The following is a 25,637-nucleotide window of genomic DNA, read 5'->3' as shown; positions in this document are numbered from 1 at the left end:
AGAGACAGCGGGGAGTAGAACAGGCAGATCGATGAAGTACACTGCTGAGGGGAGCAGTGGGCGGGTCAGGAGAGGTCTGCCGCCATGTGGATCTCCTCCGGGGCAGGCAGGGATCGAACTCATGCGGAAGCGGCTTTAGCTTCTTAGTGCTGTGCTTTAACCCGCTGCGCCACCAGGGGGGCCCAACTAAAATACATTTTTAATGTCTGCTTCATTGTATTGGAATAATGATTTAATGAACTGAGTTTGGAGAAGGTGCTAAAGGCAGCAAGGAGTATGGCAGCTGCTTAATAGGGAAGCTTTCTCCTGCTGCCACTGGACCTTAACCTAGACTGTACCCTCTTTTGTCCCTTTCTTTAGTGACAAGTTATGTCACTGTCCCACCTGTACCGGGACGGGGAAGGCCACATGGATGACGATGAGGATGAGCGAGAGAACTTTGAGATTACTGACTGGGACCTCCAGAATGAATTCAACCCCAACCGGCAGCGCCACTGGCAGACCAAAGAGGAGGCCACCTATGGAGTGTGGGCAGAACGGGACTCTGATGAAGAACGGCCCAGCTTTGGAGGCAAACGGTATTGGTTGGCACAGGCTCTTTCTCTCGAGGGGGAGGAGAGGAAGTGGGCATACCCTCTAAAAATAATTATGCGCTAAATATCCATCTCTTACTGAGTCTGTTAGTGCCAACACCAACCAGGTGGTCCAGTTCTCTCCTGACTGGAGCTCTGCTCATTCACTGAGTGGGTCGGCAGCTGGTACTTACTGAGCAGTGACATGCATTAGACCTTGTGCCGCAGACGCAGTCTTTTGTCTTCCAAGAGCCAAGACTATTGGATCGGGACAGTCTGATGGATGCTAATGGATCCTGTGGTTTAGAGTCCAAGGGAAAGCGCTTACTAGGGTGTCTGACCTGTCCTGGGAGATCAGAGAAGACTGCAGTGGAGTGGTGACTTTGAGTGTATTGTATGAAGGTGGAAGCTAGGGTGGCAGGAGAGGCATGAGTAAGCAAAGACCCATGGTGGGAGGGAATGAGGATATGAAAGTGTGGAATGGAATGGAGGGAGGGTGGAGAGAGGGCGGGTCGTCTGAGAAAAGGCCTGTAGCAGTTGGAGGGGGGCATGCGAGGTGGAATTATGTTTGAAGAAGACCCTTTGCAGCTGTGTGAGGTGGGTGCATAGCCATAGAAAGGGGGCTGTAAAGAGGCGGCGGCAGGGGTCTCTGCGGGAGTGGGGGCCAGGGCTGGGTGGCGGCAGCTCAGGCTGAAGGTCCTCCACGTGAAGCCCTGAGTGGTCTGGCACCGCTCGCTCACTCAGCGTGTGTCACAATTTGGGATTGTCCCCTCTCCCGACTTGGGGCCTGGGGCTCCAGCCAATGGAGATTGTGCTTTTTTCAGAAAGAAAGGGTGCAAGAAAGAGCATAAGGTCTGTCTGATCCCTTGTTGTCAGGCAAGGACCTGTGAAGGTGGGTGGCAAATGGGTCAGGGCAGACCCATTGTGTGAGCTAACTTAATAAGGGCATCCGGCGTCTGTTGGCTGCTTATGTGTTCTAGGTCTTCAGTGTGCAGTCTCTGCCTGTTGGGAAAGCTGTTGTTATCATCACCCCGTTTTTAGTAATTAGAATGAAGAAACTGGACAGAAGTCACATAGCCAGGCCATTAGAATCTGAGCTTGTCTGACTCTGAGTTTGGGTTCTTAACCACTAAGTTTTAGCACATCTCTTAGGGGAAAAGCTCTGAATTGTGATGCTCTAAGAATTTTCTGGCCAGCAGAGATTCTATGAGGGGTGGTGGCTGGAGCGTTTTTGTGGACCCCGTGTGTGATGTGTTTGCCCTCAGAGCCCGTGACTACTCTGCGCCAGTCAGCTTCATCAGCGCGGGACTCAAGAAAGGGGCAGCTGAGGAGGCGGACTTGGAAGATTCCGATGAAGAAGAGAAACCTGTCAAACAGGAAGACTTTCCCAAGGATTTTGGACCAAAGAAGTTAAAAACGGTACCATCTTTGTTGCAGGCTTGGCCTCCGCAATAGCCTGGGGAAGCCATGGCCGCCAGCCATCTCCTAGGGAGGACTTCAGCAGGAGGGGGGTTGCATGGGCTTCTCCTGGTGGGGGCAGGTTTCGGTGAGGCGTGGAGTGTGCAGTGCACTCTCTTTCCTGACTCACCACAGGTAGGTGTTTGCCGTGTATGCGCTTCTCATGGTGCACTGAGGTGCCGCTCCACTTTCCTAATGGCCGAGCTGGCTTTCTTAGATTTTCTTTTCTGTCAACTAAAATTTGAATTTTCTTCTTTTCAGGGTGGCAATTTTAAACCCAGCCAGAAAGGTTTTGCAGGAGGAACCAAATCTTTCATGGACTTTGGCAGCTGGGAAAGACACACAAAAGGAATTGGACAGAAGCTTCTTCAGAAAATGGGCTATGTCCCTGGAAGGGGTCTCGGGAAGAATGCACAAGGTACGGTCCTTGCTCTGCCCTCCTGCATGAAGGAGCAAGGCAGAGGGGTGGAGGGCAGTTTGGGGCATGGATTGTGTGGTTTATGCTTTTTCTCTTAAAAGTCCTTTAATGCTGCAGTATGGTCTGCCAGCACAAGACAGCTTGTGCTCCTGAACTGGCAGACTTTGTCAGAATGCAAATAAAAGACTTGTTTCAGCAGGAGGAAAAGGATGGTGGCCAAAAGAGGCTGCAGACTGTTAGGCCTGGCCTGTTACTTGTTCACTGTTAACTAAACAAATTGAGGGGGTTGTCAATATTTAAAAATCAGTTTTGGGCCCTCCCTGGGGGCACAGTGGGTTAAAGCACAGCACTGAGAAGCTAAAGCCACTTGAGCATGAGTTCGATCCCCGCCTGCCCTGGAGGTGACCACATGGTACGGCAGACCTCTCCTGACCCGCCCGCTGCTCCCCTCAGCAGTGTACTTCGTTAGTTGGCCTTTCTGCTCCCTACTCTGTCTCTGGTGAATCCTCTCACCACCCCTGCACCTCTGTCCTGTACCCCAGTTCTGTGTGCATAAATAAATAAATCTTTAAAAAAAAAATCAGGCAGTTTCACTTAGCATGGCAGTAGCTGCCCCAGGACAGTGCCCTTGCCTTTTGGAAGTCATCGCCACTATTCCCCACTGGCCTTGCCCAGACCACTTTCCTGGTTTATGTTATTTTTTCTTGAGCCCTGTGTGCATGAGATTGCAGCCCTTGCTCCATAGAGTTTCAATTTTGCAAAAAAAAAGTTTTTTGGCCTTGAGGAATCTCAACAAAATTTCACACATAGCTCTTTTGTAGCTAGAGACGGAGCTACCACCTTGACCCATGGCCCTGACTCTTCTTGGCTCCAAGCTCCCCCTTAAATATAGCTCCTCCCACATATTCTCAGATCCTGGACAACAAAGCCCTGAAACCTAGTAGTTGGATTCTTCTGCAGGAACCTATCTTCCCATGTGACCTAATTCTTGTGAACAGGTGCTGGCAGATAATCACTTCTCTATAATTCATATTCCACTAAGTGATAAATAGCGATTATGTGTTGAAAACATCAGCTATATAAAAAAATCAAATGAATCACATTGGTGGCTTGAAATGAAAATGAGGTGCCTGTTCTAATTTGAGATTTCAACAGTAATTGGGAGAGAGAGTGGTGGAAAGTTCAGAATGGGGGGATTGTTACAATGTAATTGTGTTAGCAAGCTCTTTTATAAGATAAACATACAGTTCCAAGGTGCAAACACATCATAAAACATTAAGCTTGGGAGAGATGACTGCTAACTAAAATAGGTGGCATTTCACATTACATTGCAGTTTCACCTCATTTTATAAGAATGATGTGTCATCTGAATGACAGCACTTTCCCTAGAGGCTTACACTTGAGTGAAACGTCCAATTTAGTATGACGATGTTCAAGTTGTGAGTGAATTGTTATCTTCCTGTCCACTGAACAGTGAGTTCAAATGCATCTGGAACTCCCTGTTTGGCACATACGTGGTCTAGTAACTGTTGCGTGGCAGCTTACGTGCCCAGGAGTCTCAGATCCCACGGACCCGAGCAGTGGTCCGAGCAGAGAGGAGCTCTCTTTCAGGGTGACACTTGGGATGTGGAAGGACAAAGGAGGTACGATTCAGAGTGGCTTAGTCAAATACAAGAATTGCTGTGATCCGAACTCTCTCTTTTATCTGTTCCTGAAATGTGCCAGGTATCATTAACCCAATTGAAGCCAAGCAGAGAAAGGGGAAGGGTGCCGTGGGGGCTTATGGCTCGGAACGCACCACCCAGTCCCTGCAAGACTTCCCCGTGGTAGACTCGGAAGAAGAAGCTGAAGAGGTAACCCTACGCCAGGGTCCTGGGTGGGTGGCATCACTGTCGTGTGGCGGTGTTCAGTCGTCAGTCTTCAGTCCGCTGCCATGCACTATGGGCCAGGCACGGAAGCTGGGCTGTTCTCGTGCAAGGGTTTGGTGCTGGGTCAGAGCCAGCCAGTAGAGAAGCAGCTGCAGTGCTTTTAATAGATAGCAGCCTCAGGGAAGCCCTTGTTAGGGAAGGAACCATTTTCACTGGCCTCAGGTGGAGAAGGCCCCAGCCTTACAGGAGTTGAGGGTCCAGGGGACATTGAGTGGGCAGCCCGGAGTCTGACGGTGAAGATACAAAAGGGAGGCCATGTGCCAGGCGGAATCCCGCTGGGCGCCGGGAGGGAGGCCACGGTGGGGTGGGCGGGCTACCCTGCCAGGCCAGCCTCGTGCTGGGCTTCCCTGCACAAACAGGAGCCATCTGCTGCCAGCTGTGTGTTGTTCTACGTCAGTGATTGGATTGATACTTTCTCCCTTTGCATTTATGAGGGGAAGCAGGATGCTAACTGCCACTGACCCTGTACTGAGGAAGAGGACTTTCTGTTAGGTGGGGTTGAGCTCTCTTAAGTTAGGGACTGTCGGGCTTAGACGCAACAGGTGCCAGCATGCAGCAGAAGAAATGTGAGCAGGGGTGGGCACCAGTGAGTGGTGGCGCCTTAGGGTCTCCTCTCAAAGGCAAGTGTCCCTTCAACTCTATGGGTTGTTGTGTAGAATGAACTTCAATTGTCCCAAAGTAAAAGTCAGAGACATTTGTAGGAAGAACTACAAGTTTCACACCAGGTGAGGGAAGCAAAGGGATGAGCGCAAAGCCCACACCTTGGGCTGGACTCCGCTTCCCTCGTGGTAAGGTGCCCTCCGCTGCCTTACATCTTGCAGAAGAGCTTTGCAAGCCCTGATTGGAAGGCACCTTTGCCTTGAGACTTGGGGACCTGCTTGTTTACCTTCATCTCACATTGGAACCAGGGTTTTCTGTACTGAAATCCTTCGGTCTGTACTTCTGAGTTCTTCTGCGATGTGAATTGAAACCAGCACAGTGCCTGCCCATAGTCGGGGCTCTGTGGATGTTGCTGATAGGGTTATTGTGTTTCTCCTTCCAGTCTGGTGCACCTGCCTTCTGCACCCCCTCATTTGTAAGGGGTGAATAGATGGGAAGGCATGTCATTAGATGGGTTGGTCAGGCCGGTACCATCCTTGCCTTAGAACCTGGTCCCTATGTAAGGTGGTGGCTAGTAAATGCCCACTGAGGGGTCGCTGTGGCCCATCTGCTATAAAAAGTGGACTTTCTGTATGACTGAGTGTTTCCCTCTGGTTCAGGAGTTTCAGAAGGAGCTGAGCCAGTGGAGGAAAGACCCCAGCGGAAGCAAGAAGAAGCCCAAATACTCCTACAAGACAGTGGAAGAGTTGAAAGCCAAGGGCAGGATTAGCAAGAAGCTCACTGCTCCCCAGAAGGAGCTTTCTCAGGTCAAGGTATGGCAGCCCTTGGACACTGTCTCAGGATGTGGTGCTAGAAAACAACTAACGTCCTCCCACACCCCAGAGTCAGTCTTCAAGCATTTTCTTTGGTCTCTTTCAGTGGTTCTGTCTAGGCTTACTTTTTAAAAATCCCACTTTTCTCACTGGAGAGCAACATTGCACTCATAATTCATGACAGTTACCAGGAGCTTCTCTTGGGGTGGTAAGTCAGTGCCCGTCTCTGTGGTGTTTAGTCAGTGCATTGACTGACGTTGCTGTTCCCAACAACGTAACGTGAGCCTCACTTGCAGTGAGCGCCTTAATTTGGGAGTGGCTGCATTGTCTTGTTGTCTGTCCAGGCAGCCCCTCATCGCAGGACCTGTAACTTTCTGGCAGGTTTGGGTTGGGTTTTTGCAGGCTAATTTGTACTTAGAGCGTAGACTCTGTCCCAGGCATTTTTGAAGGTGAGATTCCCAACTCGGTCACAGCCCCTCAACACTGGAAGGGTGGCCTGGCTCTGCCGTGAGCTGCTTGCCAGCATGCTTCTCGTGAGGCTGAGTCTGTTGTGCCCACGCAGGCCCTCGGGTTCCTCTTCTGCCCCAGGCCACGTGGTGATGGTGGCAAGGTAGGGGGGTAGGTTTGGCGCAGGCTGGGACAGTCTGTGTCAGAGGGCTGAGTCTGGTGTTGTGCATCCAGTTACCCGGGGCCTGATAGGTGCAGATGTCCGGGTCCCAGCCGGGACCAAGTCACTAGGTCTAGACTGGGCCTGAGACTATTTCTCTACCTGGTCTTTGGGTCACTCTCAAGTGGCAAGTTCCATATTCCTGCCCCTCGGTTCTCTTGACTGTTAGAATTAGCTTGTTCTCTAGGTTACCTTACTTCAGTAACTTTTATGTTTCATTTTGTTTTTAAATTTAACTTGTTAATATTTTGCTTTTCTTAAGTTTAAAAACAACGCTTCGTTGTTAGAGCAGAATGGTGCATTTTAGTCAGGTAGAGGGGCCTGTGGCTTAAAGGTAGTCTCCGAGTTGATGGCCAGGGTTAACATCGACCACGTCTCTGCCTAAATATGCGTGTTTACCAGAATAGCTTCTGACTGTGTGTGCTGGCCTTGGGCCTGCTTTGGCCCATGCAGCTTGACTTTCCTGTGTCAGTGGGGTTTCCTCCCAACTGTGTGGTCTGCTTTCGACTTTTATTCAGTTTTCCCCAATTCTTCTCTGGTCCACCCAGAGGGATCCAATCTAGAACAGCTTCTTGACGCCAGCAGTGAGGCAGAGACCCTCTAACAGTGCGGCGCGGCCCACGCTGGGTCGGCCCGCCTGCTCTGACGAGTGGCGTGGGCGCATTTCTCTGGCGCTCGGCCTCCCACCGCGGGCCAGCTTCATGAGTGGCAGCAGAGCATATTGACCGCGCCTCCTGCCGTGTCCTCCAAGGTCATAGACATGACGGGCCGCGAGCAGAAGGTCTACTACAGCTACAGCCAGATCAGCCACAAGCACAATGTCCCCGACGATGGGCTGCCGCTGCCGTCCCAGCCACTGCCCCAGCCTGGCAAGGAGGCCAAGGCCCCAGGCTTCGCGCTGCCCGAGCTGGAGCACAACCTGCAGCTGCTCATCGACCTGACAGAGCAGGAAATCATCCAGAACGACCGGCAGCTGCAGTACGAGCGGGACATGGTGGTCAACCTCTCTCACGAGCTGGAGAAGGTGTCGGAGGTCCTGGAGCATGAGGAGCGTGTCATCACCAACCTCAGCAAGGTCCTGGAGATGGTGGAGGAGTGTGAGCGGCGCCTGCAGCCGCACTGCAGCGACCCGCTCACCCTGGGCGAGTGCGCGCGCATCTTCGAGACGCTGCAGGACAAGTACTACGAGGAGTACCGCATGTCAGACCGCGTGGACCTGGCCGTGGCCATCGTCTACCCGCTCATGAAGGAGTACTTCAAAGAGTGGGACCCTCTCAAAGTGAGTTGTGGAGAGTCTCCCCACTTCCGGTGGGGGGTGCCTGGACTCGGGAGTGTCGGAGAGTAGCAGGGTGGGTGTGCCTGCCCTCAGCTGCTGGGCATTTTTCCCCAGGACTGCACTTACGGCACCGAAATCATCTCCAAGTGGAAGAGCCTCCTGGAGAATGACCAGCTCTTATCCCACGGAGGGCAGGACCTCTCAGCGGACGCCTTCCACAGGTACTCAGTGCTGCGGGCTAGGCACCCTGTCGCCATCTCCGGCGGGAGCAGGATGGCTGCTGCGCGGGGGTGGGGCACAGGCCCATCAGCGCTCAGCCGGCACTGCTGTGGGAAGCCCAGTTCGTCCAGTGATGCTTGTGCGAGTCTTGAGTGTCACACACGAGCTAGATGCTGCCTGACCCCGGATCAGGCAGGCGGTGCTGCCTAGTGAGGAGACAGGTGGCTTGTCAGGAGGCGGACGAGTATACCCAGAAGACATGTGGGGCAGAGCCGGGGAGAAGTCCACGGGCCTGCAGCGGTGGGGATGTGTGGCAGGCCTCAGCAGAGGGGGTGCTCTTTGAGCTCAGCTGGGCATAGAGCTCTGGGTGGGCAGAAGGGGCCTTGGGACCCTGCCTCAGCCAGGCTGAGAGGGCAACTGAGGCACAGGATTTCGTCGGCAGCCAGGACAGCATGGGTGAGGCCCAGGTCTGAGCATGGGGACCAGCCCGGCTGTCTGGGATTGGCTTTCTGTTTTGCCCTCTTTTCCTGCTCTCGAGAGGGCGTGGGGCACTCGTGTGTGTGCAGAAACCAGCAGTGCGCCTGCCCCTTTCCCTGCAGGCTGATATGGGAGGTCTGGATGCCTTTTGTCCGAAGCATCGTCACTCAGTGGCAGCCGAGGAACTGTGACCCGATGGTGGACTTCTTGGATAGCTGGGTGCACATTATTCCCGTGTGGATCTCAGACAACATACTAGACCAGCTCATCTTCCCCAAGCTGCAGAAGGAGGTAGAGCCGAGTCTGGAAACCACTGTCATCGGTTACCACGGGATCTTGCTTAGCGTGTCTGGCACGGTGCTGTAAAATGCCTGGAATTGACGGAATTTGTCAATGCCGGTCCTGTCATATTAACACCGGCCCTTTCCCAGCATCTTCACTACCCCTCCCTTCCCCACCCAATAGGGAATTCATTTTCTAGACAAAATTAGACTTGTGCATTTCTGAAGCTAGTTTCGCGGTCACCTTCATGGGCATGTTGCCATGGGGAAAGGCAGTTCCTAATGTCTCAAGGCTCCATGGCTGCTTTTTGGACCTAGTGTGTTCCCACTGAATGGCATGTCCCGCGCACGTTGGCCTTGGCCCTCATCCAGAGCTGTGGTGGCCTTGCCATGAATGTCACAGGGTGTCATATGAGTGTCCCCAGACTACACGAACCTTTCCTCCCATTCCTGCAGGTGGAGAACTGGAACCCCCTGACAGACACCATCCCCATCCACTCCTGGATCCACCCGTGGCTCCCCCTCATGCAGGCACGCCTGGAGCCACTGTACTCCCCCATCCGCAGCAAGCTGTCCAGTGCTCTGCAGAAGTGGCACCCCAGTGACTCATCTGCCAAGCTCATTCTCCAGCCCTGGAAAGACGTCTTCACCCCTGGCTCCTGGGAAGCATTCATGGTCAAGAACATCGTCCCCAAGCTGGGTAAGGATGTGGGGGAAACATCCAAGTCCTGTAGCCTTCTGCCCTGCTTTGGCCTGCTTAGAGCGTGGCCTCCAAGCTCAGGAAAGCTTAGCACCCAGTAAAGGAGAAGCCCCTGAACAGTGGAGTGGCTGTAAGGCAGCCAGGGGCCCCTCTGCTCTTCACTGCGGCACCATTGAAAGCTGTTGTGACAGTCAGATGTGGTCAGACTCTGGGTCCTGCTCAGTCTGGCATGGTAACGGTTTTCTGGTAACGGAATAGCCCTTGGTGATCTGAAATGTCTGTATTTCCTTTTAAATGTATCGGTGTTATTTCTGGGTTAGAAGGAAAAGGTTTTGAAGAATTGGCATGTCAGGGGCTGAAAACCGACCTTTGAGAGATCAGACTGACATGGTCTGGAGGTGACGCTGCTGTGTGCTTCTGGGGCCTGAGAGACTGGGCTTCTTTTCCAGGGATGTGTCTGGGAGAGCTGGTCATCAACCCCCACCAGCAGCACATGGACGCGTTTTATTGGGTCATCGACTGGGAAGGGATGATCTCTGTCTCCAGCCTGGTGGGGCTTCTTGAAAAGCACTTCTTCCCCAAATGGCTTCAGGTATGTTCTGTCTCACATTATCTTGTTGGGGGCGTCATGGGTTTGGGGAGAATTCACTAAATCTTCTGCCGAGGTCTGACTGTAGAAGATCCTGGACTTAGGGATCTGGTCCGAGGGGTGTGTGTAATAACTACACGATGAGTGTCAGTCACATAGAGGGTGGAGCCACAGCACCCCCACCACGTCCTCACCTGCCAGCTACTGTTCTAGACACTTCATTTGCATTATCCCAACTCTCTTTTGGCGTAGGAGCTGTGGCAACCCCATTTAATAAATGGGAGGCTGAAGCTCAGGAAGTTTCCACGCAAGGGGACTTAGCTGCCAAGCTGACTCCAGATTCGATTCTGAAGTGCCATACTGTTCAGCTCCTAGAAATCCTTGCACGTGTTACCTGCTCCTGGGCCAGGCTCGCAGCAGACGGCCCCTTGGGAAGTTGCTGCCAGGTGCCACTGTGGATACAGCCTTGTTTGTTCCTTTTTGGCAGGTGCTGTGCTCCTGGCTCAGTAACAGCCCAAACTATGAGGAGATCACTAAGTGGTACCTGGGTTGGAAATCCATGTTCTCAGACCAAGTCCTGGCACACCCCTCCGTCAAGGACAAATTCAATGAAGCTCTGGACATCATGAACAGGGCAGTGTCCTCCAGTGTCGGTGAGTGTGGACTTCCTCTCTGCGGGGCTGGGCCCTGAGCTCTGTGTCTGTGAACACATGTGTGACACGCAGTGTTTGCAGGTATCTGGAGAATTGCCTGAAGTGTAGCTCACCCTCAACATGGTCTCCCAGACTCAGCGAGGTGGTCAGCCAGCACCTGCCGGGGAGAGGCCCTACTGCCTGACTGGAGACCAAGTCTGAATTTACACTTGAGTCTACCTCCCGAGCTACCTGTGTACCTTTTTTTTTTTTTAAAGATTTAGTTATTTGTGCATACAGAACTGGGGTACAGGCCAGAGGCTCAGAGGCAGTGAGAGGCTTCACCAGAGACAGAGTGGGGAGCAAAACAGGCAGATCGACGAAGTACACTGCTGAGGGGAGCAGCGGGCGGGCCAGGAGAGGTCTGCTGCGCCATGTGGTCACCTCCGGGGCAGGCGGGAATCGAACTCATGTGGAAGTGGCTTCAGCTTCTTAGTGCTGTGCTTTAACCCCCTGCGCCACCAGGGAGGGCCCCTACCTGCGTACCTTTTAAGGTTCATTCCTGAGTCCCTCAAGCCAGCCCCACAGCCTGGGTGTGCTACTCAAGTAACAGCTCACAGCATGGAGTGAGCAGGGACAGTCTGACATTACTTCATCCATTTTCTCTGCTTACAAACCTGTAATACCTATTTTCTAAATTTTATTTTAAAAAAGAGGAATGAGCATGGTACTCAATAGGTGGTGTCTTGTGTCAGATTATAGTACTCATTGAGAAGCAAAGGCAGTTGGATTAACTAGCCCTGTTTCACAGGTAAGCTCAGCAAGGTTAAGGTCACATAACCAAAAGGTGGTACCTGGAGTTATAATCTCTGCTTCCTGGGCCTGTCTTTCTACTTAGCCTATTAGGTGACAGCGGAATTCACAGGTTGCATACTGTGCTCTCTCTTAGCCAGGTCCTTCAAGGGCCATCTCTGTTTATCTCTAGAAAACTCTTCCTGAAGAGTTTTTCACCTTGCCGAGTCTGGGAGACCATGTTGAGGGTGAGCTACACTTCAGCCCCAGCCTCCTAGACCTGTTCTCCAGATGCACTCCTCAGTCAGCCCTGGGCATTTGAGGTCTTTCTGGCATCCATGTGTCACCTATATTTAGTTGAAATATAATTTCCAACACATAGCAAATTCTTCTAGTGCCAGGGCCTGTAAGGGTAAATTACTATGTTTCCAAAGTTCTAAAAACTGCCTCTGGCTAATTGGACAGGAAACTTGGAGTGCAGGCAAGATGGGAATGGTGAAGTGGCTAGCAGGCCCTTGGTGCTCGTCGAGCCTTTAGATCAGCTGTCATGCAGATCAAACAGGTGACTGACCTGAGCGAGCTTGACCATCTCTGGTGCTGCTTTTGGGAGGCCCAGCTGCCCTTCTGTGAGGATAACAGAAATGGCAGGTGCTATGCTCCTGGCTCAGTAAATAGCCCACATTACGAGCCATGGGTTTCCAACCCAGGCTCCACTTTCTAGAAATGGTGCCTGTGGCATATTCAGAGCTGGGCCACACTCACTCTCCATTCTCTTCAGGGGCCTACATGCAGCCTGGTGCACGGGAGAACATCGCCTACCTCACCCACACAGAGCGGAGGAAGGACTTCCAGTACGAGGCCATGCAGGAGCGACGTGAAGCGGAGAACATGGCCCAGCGGGGCATCGGTGTGGCTGCCAGCTCTGTGCCTATGAACTTTAAAGACCTTATTGAGACCAAGGCTGAGGAGCACAACATTGTCTTCATGCCTGTCATCGGGAAGCGACACGAAGGGAAGCAGCTTTACACCTTCGGTCGTATTGTCATCTACATCGACCGAGGAGTGGTCTTTGTCCAGGGCGAGAAGACCTGGGTGCCCACCTCCCTGCAGAGCCTGATTGACATGGCCAAGTAGGCCGCAGCAGGCACAAGCAGGCTGGACACCACACAGAGGGACCTATTTATGAATAAACTACTAAAAATGTTCGAAACAATGACTTCTCTATTCAGGGATTATGAAAGACGAAACAAAGCCACTTTAGAAGTACATAAATCTTTTTTATCAAGTCCTTCCACAGCCTTGAGAACAAAGTGTCCCGTGCTCTGAATCTTCTCACCACAGAGAGTGGTTCCCTGCGGCTCCTCCATGGCAACCTTTCCTTTCGTTTCCAGTGGCAGCCGCTGCGGCCTCAGCCATCACTGAACAGGCTACAGCAAGTTCAAGTCCGTGGCAGCCGCTGCTGCCTCAGCCAACACTGAACAGGCTTCAGCAAGTTCAAGTCCGTGGCTGCCGGGCCTTGTTCCTGATGATTTCAAGGTCCTCACAGTCCTGATAATCTGGTTCTTCCTGAAATGCCCAAATCTCTGCGGGCAGCTGTTTCAGTTTTTGTACAGGGAACCAGTGAACAGAGGTGTCATTGAAGACATCCGCGTACTGTGAGGCCTGTGGAAACTCCAGCTCCTCCAGTCCTTCTAAAATCTGAACAGAAGAATTCAGATGTAAACCAGAAACTTAGTCACAGTAAACCCTACTCTCCTGGGTTCAATTTCCATTTACTGTTCACCTTCCGTTTTTTTTTTAAAATGAGGAATAGACTGTTTTAAGTGCTTTTGTACAATGAATTGAATGGCCCATGGGCTGTGATACTGACAATAAAGGAAAGAGGAAAAAATTAAGAGGCATATTAAGTGCCTTAGCATTCTGGAACTCAGACCCGTTGAGAGCTCACAGTGCAGTAACTCTGCCAGCCTTTAGTTAACCTCGTGAGCATCCTCCTGACATGTAAAGGCAGAGTTCTTCCCAAGAAAGGAGAAAACAGTGATTACAAACCCTTTTCAACCCCAACCCCTACATTCAGAAAAAGATACCTTTGCGATGTAGGTATAATTTTCCTTCAGAATCCTTGTCAACAACCTGTGGGGAAAACCACCATGGTTAGGATAGGCGGGTACATTTATTTAATGACTTCAGACAAAGGCAAGATGATTTAAATGTAACATGGATTTAAAAAAAAATTTGGAATGTAGAGTAAGATAAATGGTCATGAAACGTGAACGCCCAGTAACTGGTTTCCAGGGAGAAATGACAACAGACTCCTAGGTGCCAAGGAAAAGCGTTTCCGAGTATGAACGTCATGGGCACATTTCTGCTCAGGGATCGCTGGCGCTGCCTGACCTCGGGCTCACCTTTCCTTCAGGCCGCTGAAGCTGTTCCCAATGATGACCATCTTGGAAAGGGCCTCTATTGACCAGTTACTCCACAGGAGATTGTTGTACAGGGCTGTCCCACAGTGGAGCATGAAAAAGACCGTGGGCTCGCCGCAGATACTCCGCTTCCCTTCCTGGGTGCAGAACGCACAGTGTAAACACATTTCTTACAAAAACTATGTTGAGGACAGGGTATTGAGCTGAGAGGTCTTGCCAAGGAAGAATTAAATGGTGGTTATACTAATCATGTGAGGTGATGGATGCGGTAGCCTCTTGGTAAACAATGCTGTGTGTGTGTGTGTATCCCATCAGCTGGTATAACTTGATGTTAAACGTAACTTGTATCTCAATATAACAACAAAAAAAGCCCAGAGGAGGGTAAACTCAGTATCAATAGAAAAGAAGCACCTCCCACTGTGGGATCACTGTGGTGTAAAATTTACTGGCACGAGAGCTTGGCAAATCATGATGCCCGGGAGAGCTCCTATTTGCTTAGTAAATGTGTGTTGCACAGACAATGTCCCAGGCCAAATAGGTGGAGGCTGCAGTGGCCATCTGCAGATCCCTGTTATGAGTAAAGACCTCTCCAGATGCTCCCTGAGGGGGCACAACTGCCCATGAAAACAGTGCACGGCAGGGAGCACGAGGTGCTTTGTGGCCTGCCCCTCCTGCCTCTGGGTTCTGCCCTCTAGCAGACTCCTGGGTAGACCTTAAACAGCTCAGACCAGGCAGCCTCCCCCTCTCAGCTCTGGCACTCACTGTTGCACTCAGTGGCACGTACGGGCCGCACTGGCTCCCATTCCTCTTGGCCTCCAAAGCTCCGTCCCCAGCATAGAGCAGGCAGAGGTGAACAGAGCTGACTCCATGGTTCAGGACCTCTCTGCCATCAGCAGTGACTCAGCTCACCTCGTGATGGCGCCCCAGGAGAAATGCCATGCTGGTGGCAGGCCAGAGGGGCAGTGCTTATTCTCTAACTTGGGACAGGGCACATCCCAAACAGAAAGTACTCAATTAAGGCACCAAGGCCGTGTGCACCTTTCTTTTTAGTAACAGTAAATACCAACTCAGTGTAGTTAGAGCTTTCTTACAAGAAATTTTCAAACCAAACACGTCTGGTCCATGCCATTACAGGCCAGAATGTGGTTACTGAACGAGCCAACAGCTCATCATGGAGAGAGGCCAGGTCAGGCTGGTCAGCAGCTCTGTAGCCCTCCCCAACCCCTCATGTGGTACGTGAAAATGCGTACCTCGTTTTCACCGAGAACAGTCACACCAAGGCTGCGGAGAACTGCAGTTTCGAGCTGGCTAAACTGAGGGTCGTAGACCCAGCAGTGACTCCTGGGAATCTGCAGAGTGGAGGATTGAGTTACTTTACCCCAAACACCTGTGTGCACGCTGTGCCCAAGGCCAGGGGGCGGGGTGGGGTGTAAAGGTGGGTCCGCAAATTTACCTGAAACTTGTCCATGAAGAGAAGCAAAAACGTTAGTTGGCTCCTGGCTATGACACAGGTGGCAAAGTTCCCAAGGCCATAACACACACACTTCAGAGGGCAGTTGCCCACGACCAGCGTCTTTCCTGGGACGGAGCCAGTGCTCACTGCCGACTCATCACCAGGTGAGTCGAGATGCAGGTTTCCAAGGGCCTCGGAGAGAGTTTCCTTAGTGGCCTTCAGTTCCAGATGTTTCGTGAGACATGCAGTGATGGTTTCTGAAGAGCAAGTCCCCAAACATGTCTAGGCAGGGCAGTGAGGGCTACAGCCTCATTCCCAAGCAAGCCTGGGACATGAGCTGCTCTCCCTGTCCCCTCGTCAAAGTGACAGGCTGTCCACTCCCTGAACATCCACAGGCTTCAAACAAAAATTAGGTTTCACACACACATCTCCATAGAACTCCCGTGTGAACACGTTCTGACTTAACAAGAGGCCTGGGCAAGTGCAGGTCATGCTCTAAAGTACCTACTTCAAAAAAGTACAACAGAGAGCAGGGGAAACGGCAGCATTCTCAAAGCCACTAAAGTGACGGGGAGTAAGGATATGTAATGTGTAAAAAGCTCAGACTAAAAGACTGGCGTTTCAAAAGTCCCACAGTGAAATATACTGATGCTCCTCACATAAAGGTGGGTTTCCTTCTCTCTCCTTTTATTATAACTGGTATCAAGTTCAGTTGAACAAGTCTATACAGAAAAGCAAAACTAAAAAAAAGCCAGACATTCCCACAGTAAGTACAAATTTATCAAATTAGCAATGATATTTTTAAGCTAGACCCTGGCTAGGGAAGGTTTTATGACAAGTGGGCTCTCTCAGGCCCTGCACATACTAGAATTGGTAAAATGTTTCTGGAAAACATTTGAAAATGGATACCAATTTAGTCATTGCCTTTCACATAATTCCACTTCTGGAACTACTCTAAAATGATCATCCTACACTTGGCAAAAGTCTGCATCCAGGTGCAGACTGCAAAGCTGTGTATGATAACTAAAAGCTGTTCTTCAATGAAATTTAGTTATAATATTTCAGTTCATGTATTTATATTGTCACATGCATTGTTTAAAGAGAGATTAAAACATGGGGGGGGAGTTTCTATTGTAACACAAGGAAAAAGCAGGATAAAGAGAAACTCAACAGTCAAGATGACGACAGCTGACATTTGTTGCCTCCTGGGTAGCAGGCAAGCACCTTATTCTAAGCACTTAACTGAACAGCCTCATTGATGCTCAAAATTACACTACAGGACTGGTGCATTATCATCTCCAGACCCTAGACAAAAAAACTCAGGCCAGAGTGAAGTGCCAAAGGAGGCAGCCATAGGGAAGTGAGACACAACCCAGCATGTGCTCTGCTTATGAAGCAAAACATTCCCCATCGAGGGTTGGATTCATTTCTTTGCTCACATTCAGACCCTCCTCCCATTCCTACCACTCCCACCCACGCCTTGGCCAGATGGTACCCACCGAGTGCTGAGCTCCAGAAATCAGAGACAAGCAGGTCCTCCCTGTTGAGAAAAAAATGGTGTGGTCACCTCCTGCCCTTTTCAGGGTTACCCTAACAATGACACTCCTGCCCATGAGCTGGACACAGAAAGGAAGATGCAGTGTCTTAGAAGGGCATACGGTGAGCAGATGAACAGGTGTGGGGCCAGAGTGTGGACCGTGGGGGCTCAGAAAGAGGGAGTGAGTGCTTCCTGGAGGAGGCCCCTGCCTCCTGGGACCGGTCTGGGTCTGTTCTTTCTCCCTGGTCTACAACAGAGCCTAGCTCAGGGGAGCAGCTCTGTAAATAGTTGTCAGATGCAGGGATTTAGCCACTCTGAGCTTTAGTGTCCTCTCTAGAAGGAGGATAACAATCCCAACCTACCATGAAAGTTAAGGGGGGCATAAACAGACCAACAGCACGGAACTTAGCCAGGACTCAGTACCTAGCGTGCTGTCATGAACAATTCCAAGATTGAAAAAAAACAACAAAGTGTCTCAACTTTATTTGTTCAAGTCAACTGGTTTCTGTAAACATAGTCAACAGTGAATTAAAGTGAACTAAGTGGATTCCATTGGGCCTGGAAGACCCTGACATCCCAATTCATGTCCTCTAAAGCCACTGAGATCACACAGCTTTATTACTTTATTAGATACAGAACAGCTTCTGCAAGAACCTAGGAGTGAGCTGATTGCTGCATATACAGCAGATGACAAAAAAACCCCACTCCCTAATGTGATGACCCACAATTAGAAGGGCACCCAAAACCCAGAGTTTTTCAGAGAACAAATGGTTCATATCCCTCTAGGCACCCCTACTTTTCAGATGTGCACAATGGGCTGAAAACGGCTCTCAAAGGGCTACATACACTCACCCCAAGATCCAGTGAACAAAAAGCCCTTGAAAAGCACCCAGACTTTTATCTGAAAGACTCGCTAATGCTCAGGTGTTGGTGAGAGGGCAGGGGTACTGGGGTACTCTAGGATGGCGGCTTCTAGGCACTATTTTTCTACCGTCCCTCTGCCTGACTAGTGCTAGAAGGTGCCAGTATTTTACTCTAGGCACTTTATTTTCCTCTTGTCCGTAGGCACCATTTTAACATGCATGCTCTGCTCCTAAATGGAAGCCTTTACATGCATCTGGTGTCCGAGATTTTATGCCCCTGTTCTTAAGGCTGCGACGCCGGGGACTCTTCATTGCCTGGTTATCAGGGAGCAGGGGCTCTAGGATCCAACAGTTTGGTAATGACCAGAGAGCCAGTTTCTGACAGGCTACCACCTTGCCAGCACCCCCACGCACTGCAGACACAAGTATATCCATTTTTCTGCAGGAAAAAATGAAAACAAAAAACATCTATTTACTCATCTTGGAACCTCACCATGAGGGAGGGACAGGCTTCTTCATGCTACGCATTTTCCCTCTGCCTCACTACAGTCACAGAAAGAAGTTTATGCATTCAGTACAGCCCATCTTTTGTGACTACTGTCCACGCTCTAGTGGTCAGCAAGGCTTGTGATCCCAGAGGAATATATATATATATATTTGTATCCTGCTAAGGATCTGCCTTTCCATCAGCCTGAATCCAGATGCTGACATATATCTCCCTCCTTTAGGAAACTCAGCCATTGGTGGGAACGGGTCTCATCCTAATCAGTGCTGAGACTTAAGCCTGTGCCTGGAGGGAGACCCAAGAGTATCATTTCATGAGGTCAGTATTACCCTGACTACCAAGACCACACAAGGACATCACAAGAAAAAAATATAGGTCAACATTCCTGCTGAATATGGATATGAAACTCAACAAATATCAGCAAATTGAATTTGGAAATAGATTAAAAGGGTCATACACCATGATCAAGTGGGCTTTATTAGAGGGATGCAAGGGTGAGTCTAGATCTGTAAGTCAATCAATATGATACACCACATTAAAAAAATGAAGAATAAAAAGCATAACCATTAACAAATGCATAAAATTAATTTCACAAAATTAAATAAATGAACTTAGTGAAGTCGTAAAAAATTAAAATCAATATACTAAAATCTGTTGTGTTTCTATTCACTAATAACAACATAGTAAAAAGAGAAATTAAGAAAGCAGTATCAATTACAATTGCATGAAGAATAAAATACCCAGCATAAACTTAACCAAGAAAATGAAGAACCCTTATGTTGAAAATGATAGGACACTGATAAAAGAAGTTGAAGGTACAAAAAGTGGAAAGATATTCTGTGCTCATGGATGAATCAATAGTGTTGAAGTGTCCATCCTACTCAAAGCAATCTAAAATTCAACATAATACCTGTCAAAATACCAATGGTATTTTTCACAGAAATAGTAGAAATCCTAAAATGTATACAGAACCACAAAGGATTCTACAGAACCAAAGTTATCCTGAGAAAGAGAACACTGCTGGAGGTATCATGCTTCATGGTTGCAAACCACATTACAAAATGTCAATAATCAAAATAGTATGATATTGGCATAAAAAAGATAACAGATCAATGGAGCTGTCAGGGTCAGGCACCAGCCAAATAAGTCACGTGATTATTACACCAGAATATCTGCAGCCTCTTGAAGCATCTGCTCCTTGTACATGCCCATGTTTGGCAGGTGCCAGACCCTGACAGGAACAGAGATAAACCCATCCACATATGGCCAATTAATTAAAGACAAAAGGTGAAGAACATATAAAGGGGAAAGGACAGTCGCTTTGATGAATGGTGTTGAGCTATCTTTCTGTGGTAACACGAGCTGTAACTGCCTCTTGACTCTAATTCTGGGGAGTTGAGCTCATGAAACTAGTCTAATTTCTCTCAGTTGTGATGGTCCTTCAGCTGTTAATGTTAATGAAAGTTTAACAGCAGTTATTAATTGAGCCTTTAAAGGACTGCAAATAAATATAAGCAATAACATCAAAGAACAAAAGTAGCTAACATGTACCCTATGTTCTAAGTGTTATTTGAGATACAGAACTAGGATTTGGGGTGGTGGGGAGAGTAAGATAAGTATATAGAATAATGATGAGCTGTGAAGCATGGGTTTTGGAACCCAAAGTAGTTTCTATGCGTTATTATCTCTGACAATCAATGCCCTACCAGAATCCTAGGGGCTGAGATGTTCACACTGATAGTATAGAAAGCTTAAGCCGGTGTCTGACACATGGCAAGTGCTCAGTTAACTAACGACAACGATCACGAAAATGGCAGTCCCCTGGCTTCCCTGGTGCTAGCAGCCTCAAGCAACACGGCATATTATCAATGCCCAGCGCTGAGCTTGGTACTGAGCTTGCCACGTCTCGGCACAGGTCCTAAGCTAGCACTCTGAAGTGTCGAATCCATGTGCCTGCTAGCTCACTAAGCCTTCAAGACAAGCCTAAGGAGTACTATTTTCACGCCCATCTCGCGTGAGAAAACCGAGACACTGGTTTACTTGACCTGCCTGAGGTCCCCTAGCCGAACTGTAGTCACAGGAATGACAACCTTTAGGGTGGTTCCGATGGCGCAGACCTGTAATGAGCTCGCTATCTACCCCGAATCCTCACACTAACCCATCTAGGTTACGCTCATTTTAGAGACAGGGAGACTGCGGCTCGGAAAGGTTTCCACGGGCATGAAGGTTCGGGCCCGGGGCCACTGCGCACGCACCGGGCCTCCTGGATGCGACGGAGGGTCACTCGGTCGTCCGCCTCGCCATCCGCCTCCGGGCACCGGGCCGCCGCCACCCCTTTCCGCCGCGGTCGCCGCGCGGCAGAGCTCCTTTTCCGCGGAGCCGCTGCAAGCCAGGGCTCCAGCGCCGGCGCCGCCATGACCCAGCCGTCACCCGCGCGCTCGCTACGTCATCGGCGCGCGCCAGCGCTCCCGGAACTGTAGGGGGTGGGAGGCGCGAGCGGCGCCTGACCCCGGCTTCTCCGCCGCGCGCGAAGGTACCGGGCGGTAGACGCTGGCGCGTTGCTGCTCCCCACTCCGGGTCCGGAGCCCCGAACCCCAAGCCCCGGGCTGCGGGGCCACTCTGGTGGGTGGGCGGCGTCCTGTGGCGCGGGGTCACCGAGGGGCGGGAACCCGGCGGAGAGCCCCAGTAGACCCCTGGTTCCTAGCGCCCCGGAGCTGAGGCCAGAAGCTCCCCAGTGTGGTCCTGGCCTTTTACGGGCCTTAGCACCCCTTTTCCTGCCCTGCCGACCCATAGTTTCCGCTTTCTGCACCACCGACAACACCGCACCTCCTGACGGCCCCCCACCACCCTCCGTCTCACTTGACTCTTCTGGGTCGCCACTGTAGCTCCTAGGCTGCCAGAACTTTCTTGGGCTCCGGTCACATCCTGACGCCAACCTTACCCCGGAGCTATTACCCACCGCTTTTGGACCTTTCAGAGAGAAGCGCGGCCTCTGCAGGATAGGACCCAGTGCTCTGGGAGCAAGGGGTGGAGGGGTTCGAGCCCTTCTTGCTTCCAGGAGTTTAGATGCACCACCACGTGCTTTCTATAGACTACCCTGAGAATGACTCTGGAGGGCCACCCCAAGATAGCTAGAGCTGAGAAAAGGTAGATGTTTACAGGCCACCAGAGGTACAGTGTTCTAGATGATGTGCTTCCTTTGGTGAAAACTTGTGTACTGGGGGGGGGGGTGACAGATGGTGAGCAAGCATTTAAAACCATGTCGCTGGGGAGATATACTTGGAGGGAGTGAAGGTAAGAATACAGTTTTGAAGAGACCCAGGGATTGCCTTGTGGAAGGATTAGGGTTAGACCTGTTTTGCTGTCCCTGAGAGTGTTGTCTAGATTTGTGTGGGGAGTTCCTGGGAGACTGCCTTTAGCTTGATGGAAGGATCAGTCTTACTCTTTGGAAGGAGCTAGCCAAAGAGAGTTAAGGCAGTTTTTTTTTTTTTAAGGTCCACAAGATGAAGATTAGGGTAAATCGTGCCTACTAACTCTGAAATGCTATGAAATGCTGCCTTGTCTATTCTGTTGTGGGAGTTTGAAAGCCACTTGTTAAATTCTCTCTTTGTTCTTTGGAAACATGCCCAACTCTGGATTTCTGCATGTTCAGATTACTTTTGGGTGGTCAAGTTGTTCCTTAATTGGGGTTCCACTATGACTGCAGCCACCGCCTTTGACACCCACTGCTTTTCACACCATTTAGTTTGTCTTCTGTGAGACATAACTGTTCAAGGAACTAAGGGACTTCCTGTGAAGTTCCACTACCCTCTTTTTTATTTGAAACACAATCTTCAACTTTCTGGAAAGCTTTTTTGAAGTAGACTGTTTGCTGCACCCTGCTGGGTCATATGCTAGCTCATGGGTTTCTGAAATAATCTGTTCCTTGTGTTTATTTTAGGGTCAAGTCACTGATGTTAGCTTCAAAACTTCTAAAAGAATCTTCAGAATGGCGTTAAACAAGACAAGCTACTAATTGATTCAGGTCCCGCCTGCAGCATGTGCCTTCTCTGTTGGGTTAGCTTAGCAAGACGCTCTTAGAAAAGGTCATTCTGCAGTGAGCTAGAGAGCTGATGCTTATGGAGCCAGATCAGTGGACTTGACTCTTCTGGGAGGCTCTCTTGCTTCATTGTATTCTCTGCCAGAGTCTTAAGAGGTGGACGGGCTCATGGATGGGAACTAGCACTTTCATGCTGAATAAAGATGAAGCAGGTTGACCCGTGAGACTGAAAACTCTGAAACCACATCTGGATTCACCAGATTCATTACTGCTGGAGAGAAAGAAGCCACAGTGGAAAAGATAACCCAAGTCAAGAGCATGAAGGCGACTGGAGAGTAAATGGCCACCTCCACCTCATCAGAGACGAAGTCAGCCTCCTGGTGAGTCAGCAGGTCTCCTCCATGTAGCTCTTGCCAGACTGCTAGATGGCTGTTTTGGGTTCACTGACGATCACTAGCCAGATTGTCTTTGTGTGTTTGTTCATTTTAGACATTTATTTTATTTATTTATGCATACAAGAACAGGGGTGTAGGCCAGTGTGGGGGTGGGGTGTGGTGATGATTCACCAGAGACAGAGTGGGGAGCAGGCAGAACAGGCAGGTCTACTGAGATACACTGCTGAGGGGAGCAGCAAGGAGACAGGAGAGGTCTGCTGTGCCATGTGGGTCAGCTCCCTGGCCGGGGAGTGAACTCTTGCTGAAGTGGCTGGGCAACTTAATGGCACTGAGACTTTAACCCCTGAACCATCAGAGAGGCCCTTGTCTTGATTTTATTAAGGAAAAAGAATTCCTTTCTCCTTAGAGCAGTTAAATCAAGCATGGGAATCATTTCTCAATCCCAAGATGACTAATCGTAACCTTGCACGCCTCTTGCAGTGTGAACGAGTCCAGTATTGCCTGTAGGTTGTGGAAAGATTGCCATGGCTGGTCACACACGGCTCTGCTAATCATGTGGGCACTGGAGCCTCCACTTTTGAAAGACTGGAAATGGTTGCAGTGCAGAGTGACAGACACCACAAGCTTTGGCCAGTCTGGCTGTTGTAGTGTGTTAACCCCAGAGGGATTAATCTTCTCTCATAATTTAGATCAGCAAACATGAATCGAAGTGGAGAAAGTGAAAGGCGTGGCCTAAATGGGACCAGCAGGGTTCAGTGACTGCGCACATGTGTGGAAGTGAAAAAGATAGCATTTCAGAATGACTCCTAGGTTTTCTTTTGTGTGCCAGGAAAAGCAGGGGTGCTTACCAACCAGAGAATGTGGGGGTGGGGAGGGGGGTGGAGGGTAGGATAGGACCTGGCAGTGGGCTTCTGAGTCAGGTTTGAAACATTTTTGAGGCTTTTTTCTAGACTTGCCCTGCTGTCAGTTTCATACCTGGCCCAAGAACTTGAGCAAGTGGAGGTGCTAGAACCAGTATTTGCCAGCAGGAGGCTAAGATGGGAACCAGTGATGGTGGAGAAGGGGTGTAGAGGCCCGAACAGAAGAGTGCAAGTAACAGGATGGGCCCAGCTGCCCCTTACTGTCTGGTCTGCTAAGTGTCCTTTCAGGGATATGGCGCAAAGGCCAGGGCCAGCTGGCATTCTCTGTGTGAGTGCACACTGTCACCTCCAGGGAAGAGTTGAAGGTGGTGGAAATGGAGGCGGATCCTGTGGGCTGAGGAAATCAGAAGTCCCACCAGGGATTGGGCTTGAGTTTTACTTAAGGCGTGGGAAGGTTTAGACAGAGGGGTTTGACGTTTCTTTGTGAATTCCCAGGGACCTCTTTCCCCTGCCCTGAGCCGACAGTTTACTCTCTGCCTTTTATCCTTGTGGCAGGACTGGCAAGGCAGATGCCCTGTGGCCCTCTGGACAGGTGTGTGTTGAGGTGAATGCGGGAATGGGGAGAACATCCAAGACTGTCTCCCCTCTTTTATGATCTGAGCTTTCAAGGACAGTTCACAGCACCATGTGGTTATATAGTTAAAGGATCCCCTTCTCAAATAAGAGAAGTCATTGTGGGTGCTTCTCTTTCCTCCAGCTCCTTTTCTGGTTTTCTGCAGATAGTGTGACGGCTGGGTAGAGGCATATTTTTAGTTTGGTTTATGAAATGGCTTTATCAATTTGTAGCTACTGGGGCCACCAGAAGGCTTTCAGGGTGGTAAGTTCTTCCTGGGCTGGGCCATAGGAAGCTGTGTTTTAAAATGCCTTGATCACTGGATGAAAGGAAAATGGCTCCCTTCTATTCTCTTGCCAGGTGGAATTACTTTTTCCTTTATGATGGCTCAAAGGTAAAGGAAGAAGGCGATCCGACCAGAGCTGGCATCTGTTATTTTTATCCTCCTCAGGTAAGCCACACAGAGTTTTATTGTTGGTGGGGATTCCCGCTCCTTAAAATGGCAACTTTTCAAAGTCTAGGGTTTATGTTGGGCCTGTTTTCTTTCATCATCCAGGCTTTGGATATTTCTCGTCTTGTGTTTTTTCTTGTTGTTGTCCTTGAATTCCCAGGCAGCTCAGTGCTTCCATCTTCTGTGGTTCTCTGTCCCCATCATAATTTCCCACATGTCCCCTTGCTCTCAAGTTGTGACCAACTCGTTAAGAAAAGTTCTTATCCACATGCAGAAGAGAGGAGAGATTCATCAGCTCATATTCCTGTCACAAGCATCAACAATGTTACACACTTCCCCAGTTTTGTAACACCTGTCCTAACCCTAACTCCCCTCAAACCCTGCTTTTTTCCTGAAGTTTTTTGAAGAACATCCTACATACTATGTCATCTCACTCCATCAAGTAACATCTAACAGAAAAGGACATTTTTTTAGTGTGTTTTTAATTTTAATTACATATATGTATATTTTTCATCGTTCTTCATTTTCATACAGTGTGCGCTTTATCATCTCATGTACGGTCCCCAGGAAATTCCCACTGCAATTCACCCATGTTCTTTCACCATAGTCCCTTGTGCACTTCCCACCTGTTTTGATCCAGTTTCCTCCTCCTCTCCAAAGAATGTCTCTGGTTTATAGTTGCCTATTGATTTTGGCTTTTACTTTGTTATAATTATTTCTCCCTCCTCCATCCCTTATTTAGATTCTCCTGTAAGAGAAACCATCTGGTATTTTTCTTTTTCCTTCTAACTTATTTCACTGAGCATGATCCCTTCCAGCTCCATTCATGTTGCTGTGAATGGCATGATTTAGCTTTTTTGATTACCGAGTAATATTTCATTGTGTCTGTACCACATCTTCTTGAGCCAGTTGTCTATTTTTGGGCATTTGGGTTGTTTCCATGGCTTACAGATTGTGAACAATGCTTCAGTAAACAAAGGGGTGCAGGTGACCTTTTGAATTAATGTTTTTGCATCCTTTGGGTAAATACCCAGGAGTGGAATTGCTGGATCCTACGGGAGGTCCATTTTTTTTTTT

General features: G+C 49.7%; 3 protein-coding genes across 8 annotated transcripts in view; 2 read left to right on the top strand and 1 right to left on the bottom strand.

Moving 5' to 3' along the window:
• Positions 1-12,651, top strand: part of TFIP11 (tuftelin interacting protein 11) — a 14,238-nt gene extending 1,587 nt beyond the window's left edge. The window contains exons 2-13 of one of the 2 annotated variants that reach the window (XM_004690857.2): positions 361-578; positions 1,838-1,991; positions 2,292-2,448; positions 4,174-4,301; positions 5,636-5,788; positions 7,207-7,734; positions 7,846-7,952; positions 8,550-8,718; positions 9,165-9,408; positions 9,858-10,000; positions 10,485-10,650; positions 12,200-12,651. In XM_004690857.2, the coding sequence (XP_004690914.1) occupies positions 370-578; positions 1,838-1,991; positions 2,292-2,448; positions 4,174-4,301; positions 5,636-5,788; positions 7,207-7,734; positions 7,846-7,952; positions 8,550-8,718; positions 9,165-9,408; positions 9,858-10,000; positions 10,485-10,650; positions 12,200-12,555 (2,514 nt within the window). In that variant the 5' untranslated portion in view covers positions 361-369 and the 3' untranslated portion in view covers positions 12,556-12,651. The remainder of the gene's footprint in view (positions 1-360; positions 579-1,837; positions 1,992-2,291; positions 2,449-4,173; positions 4,302-5,635; positions 5,789-7,206; positions 7,735-7,845; positions 7,953-8,549; positions 8,719-9,164; positions 9,409-9,857; positions 10,001-10,484; positions 10,651-12,199) is intronic. The other variant, XM_012731099.1, reaches the window with a different exon arrangement.
• Positions 12,652-12,894: 243 nt separating this feature from the next.
• SRRD (SRR1 domain containing) lies at positions 12,895-20,619 on the bottom strand. Its single transcript, XM_004690665.2, has 7 exons — positions 20,458-20,619; positions 16,797-16,837; positions 15,298-15,554; positions 15,095-15,193; positions 13,827-13,981; positions 13,509-13,554; positions 12,895-13,119 (listed from the first exon to the last, which is right to left on the bottom strand). Exons 1-7 carry the CDS (start codon positions 20,616-20,618, stop codon positions 12,916-12,918), a joined length of 963 nt encoding a protein of 320 aa, XP_004690722.1. The 5' UTR covers position 20,619; the 3' UTR covers positions 12,895-12,915.
• Positions 20,620-20,683: 64 nt separating this feature from the next.
• HPS4 (Hermansky-Pudlak syndrome 4) overlaps positions 20,684-25,637 on the top strand; it is a 27,513-nt gene continuing 22,559 nt past the window's right edge. For 4 of the 5 annotated variants that reach the window (XM_012731151.1, XM_012731147.1, XM_012731150.1 and 1 more), the window contains exons 1-3: positions 20,702-20,824; positions 22,143-22,621; positions 24,470-24,560. In XM_012731151.1, the coding sequence (XP_012586605.1) occupies positions 22,581-22,621; positions 24,470-24,560 (132 nt within the window). In that variant the 5' untranslated portion in view covers positions 20,702-20,824; positions 22,143-22,580. Of the gene's footprint in view, positions 20,825-22,142; positions 22,622-24,469; positions 24,561-25,637 lie in introns of all 5 variants that reach the window. The other variant, XM_012731148.1, reaches the window with a different exon arrangement.

This window comes from Condylura cristata, unplaced genomic scaffold (assembly GCF_000260355.1).
Source record: "Condylura cristata isolate star-nosed mole 26May11 unplaced genomic scaffold, ConCri1.0 scaffold00029, whole genome shotgun sequence".
In the NCBI taxonomy this organism is placed as follows: Eukaryota; Metazoa; Chordata; class Mammalia; order Eulipotyphla; family Talpidae; genus Condylura; species Condylura cristata.
The sequence above is the reverse complement of the archived record's forward strand: the minus strand, read 5'-3'. Positions and strand labels throughout refer to the sequence as shown.

Coding starts and splice junctions, on each gene's coding strand:
- SRRD (XM_004690665.2), bottom strand. CDS start 20,618: ATGGCGGCGCCGGCGCTGGAGCCCTGGCTTGCAGCGGCTCCGCGGAAA. Junction 15,555..16,796: donor TTTCTGGAGCTCAGCACTCG/GTGGGTACCATC, acceptor CTTGCTCTTCAG/AAACCATCACTGCATGTCTC. Junction 13,555..13,826: donor TTCAGCGGCCTGAAGGAAAG/GTGAGCCCGAGG, acceptor TTTTCCCCACAG/GTTGTTGACAAGGATTCTGA.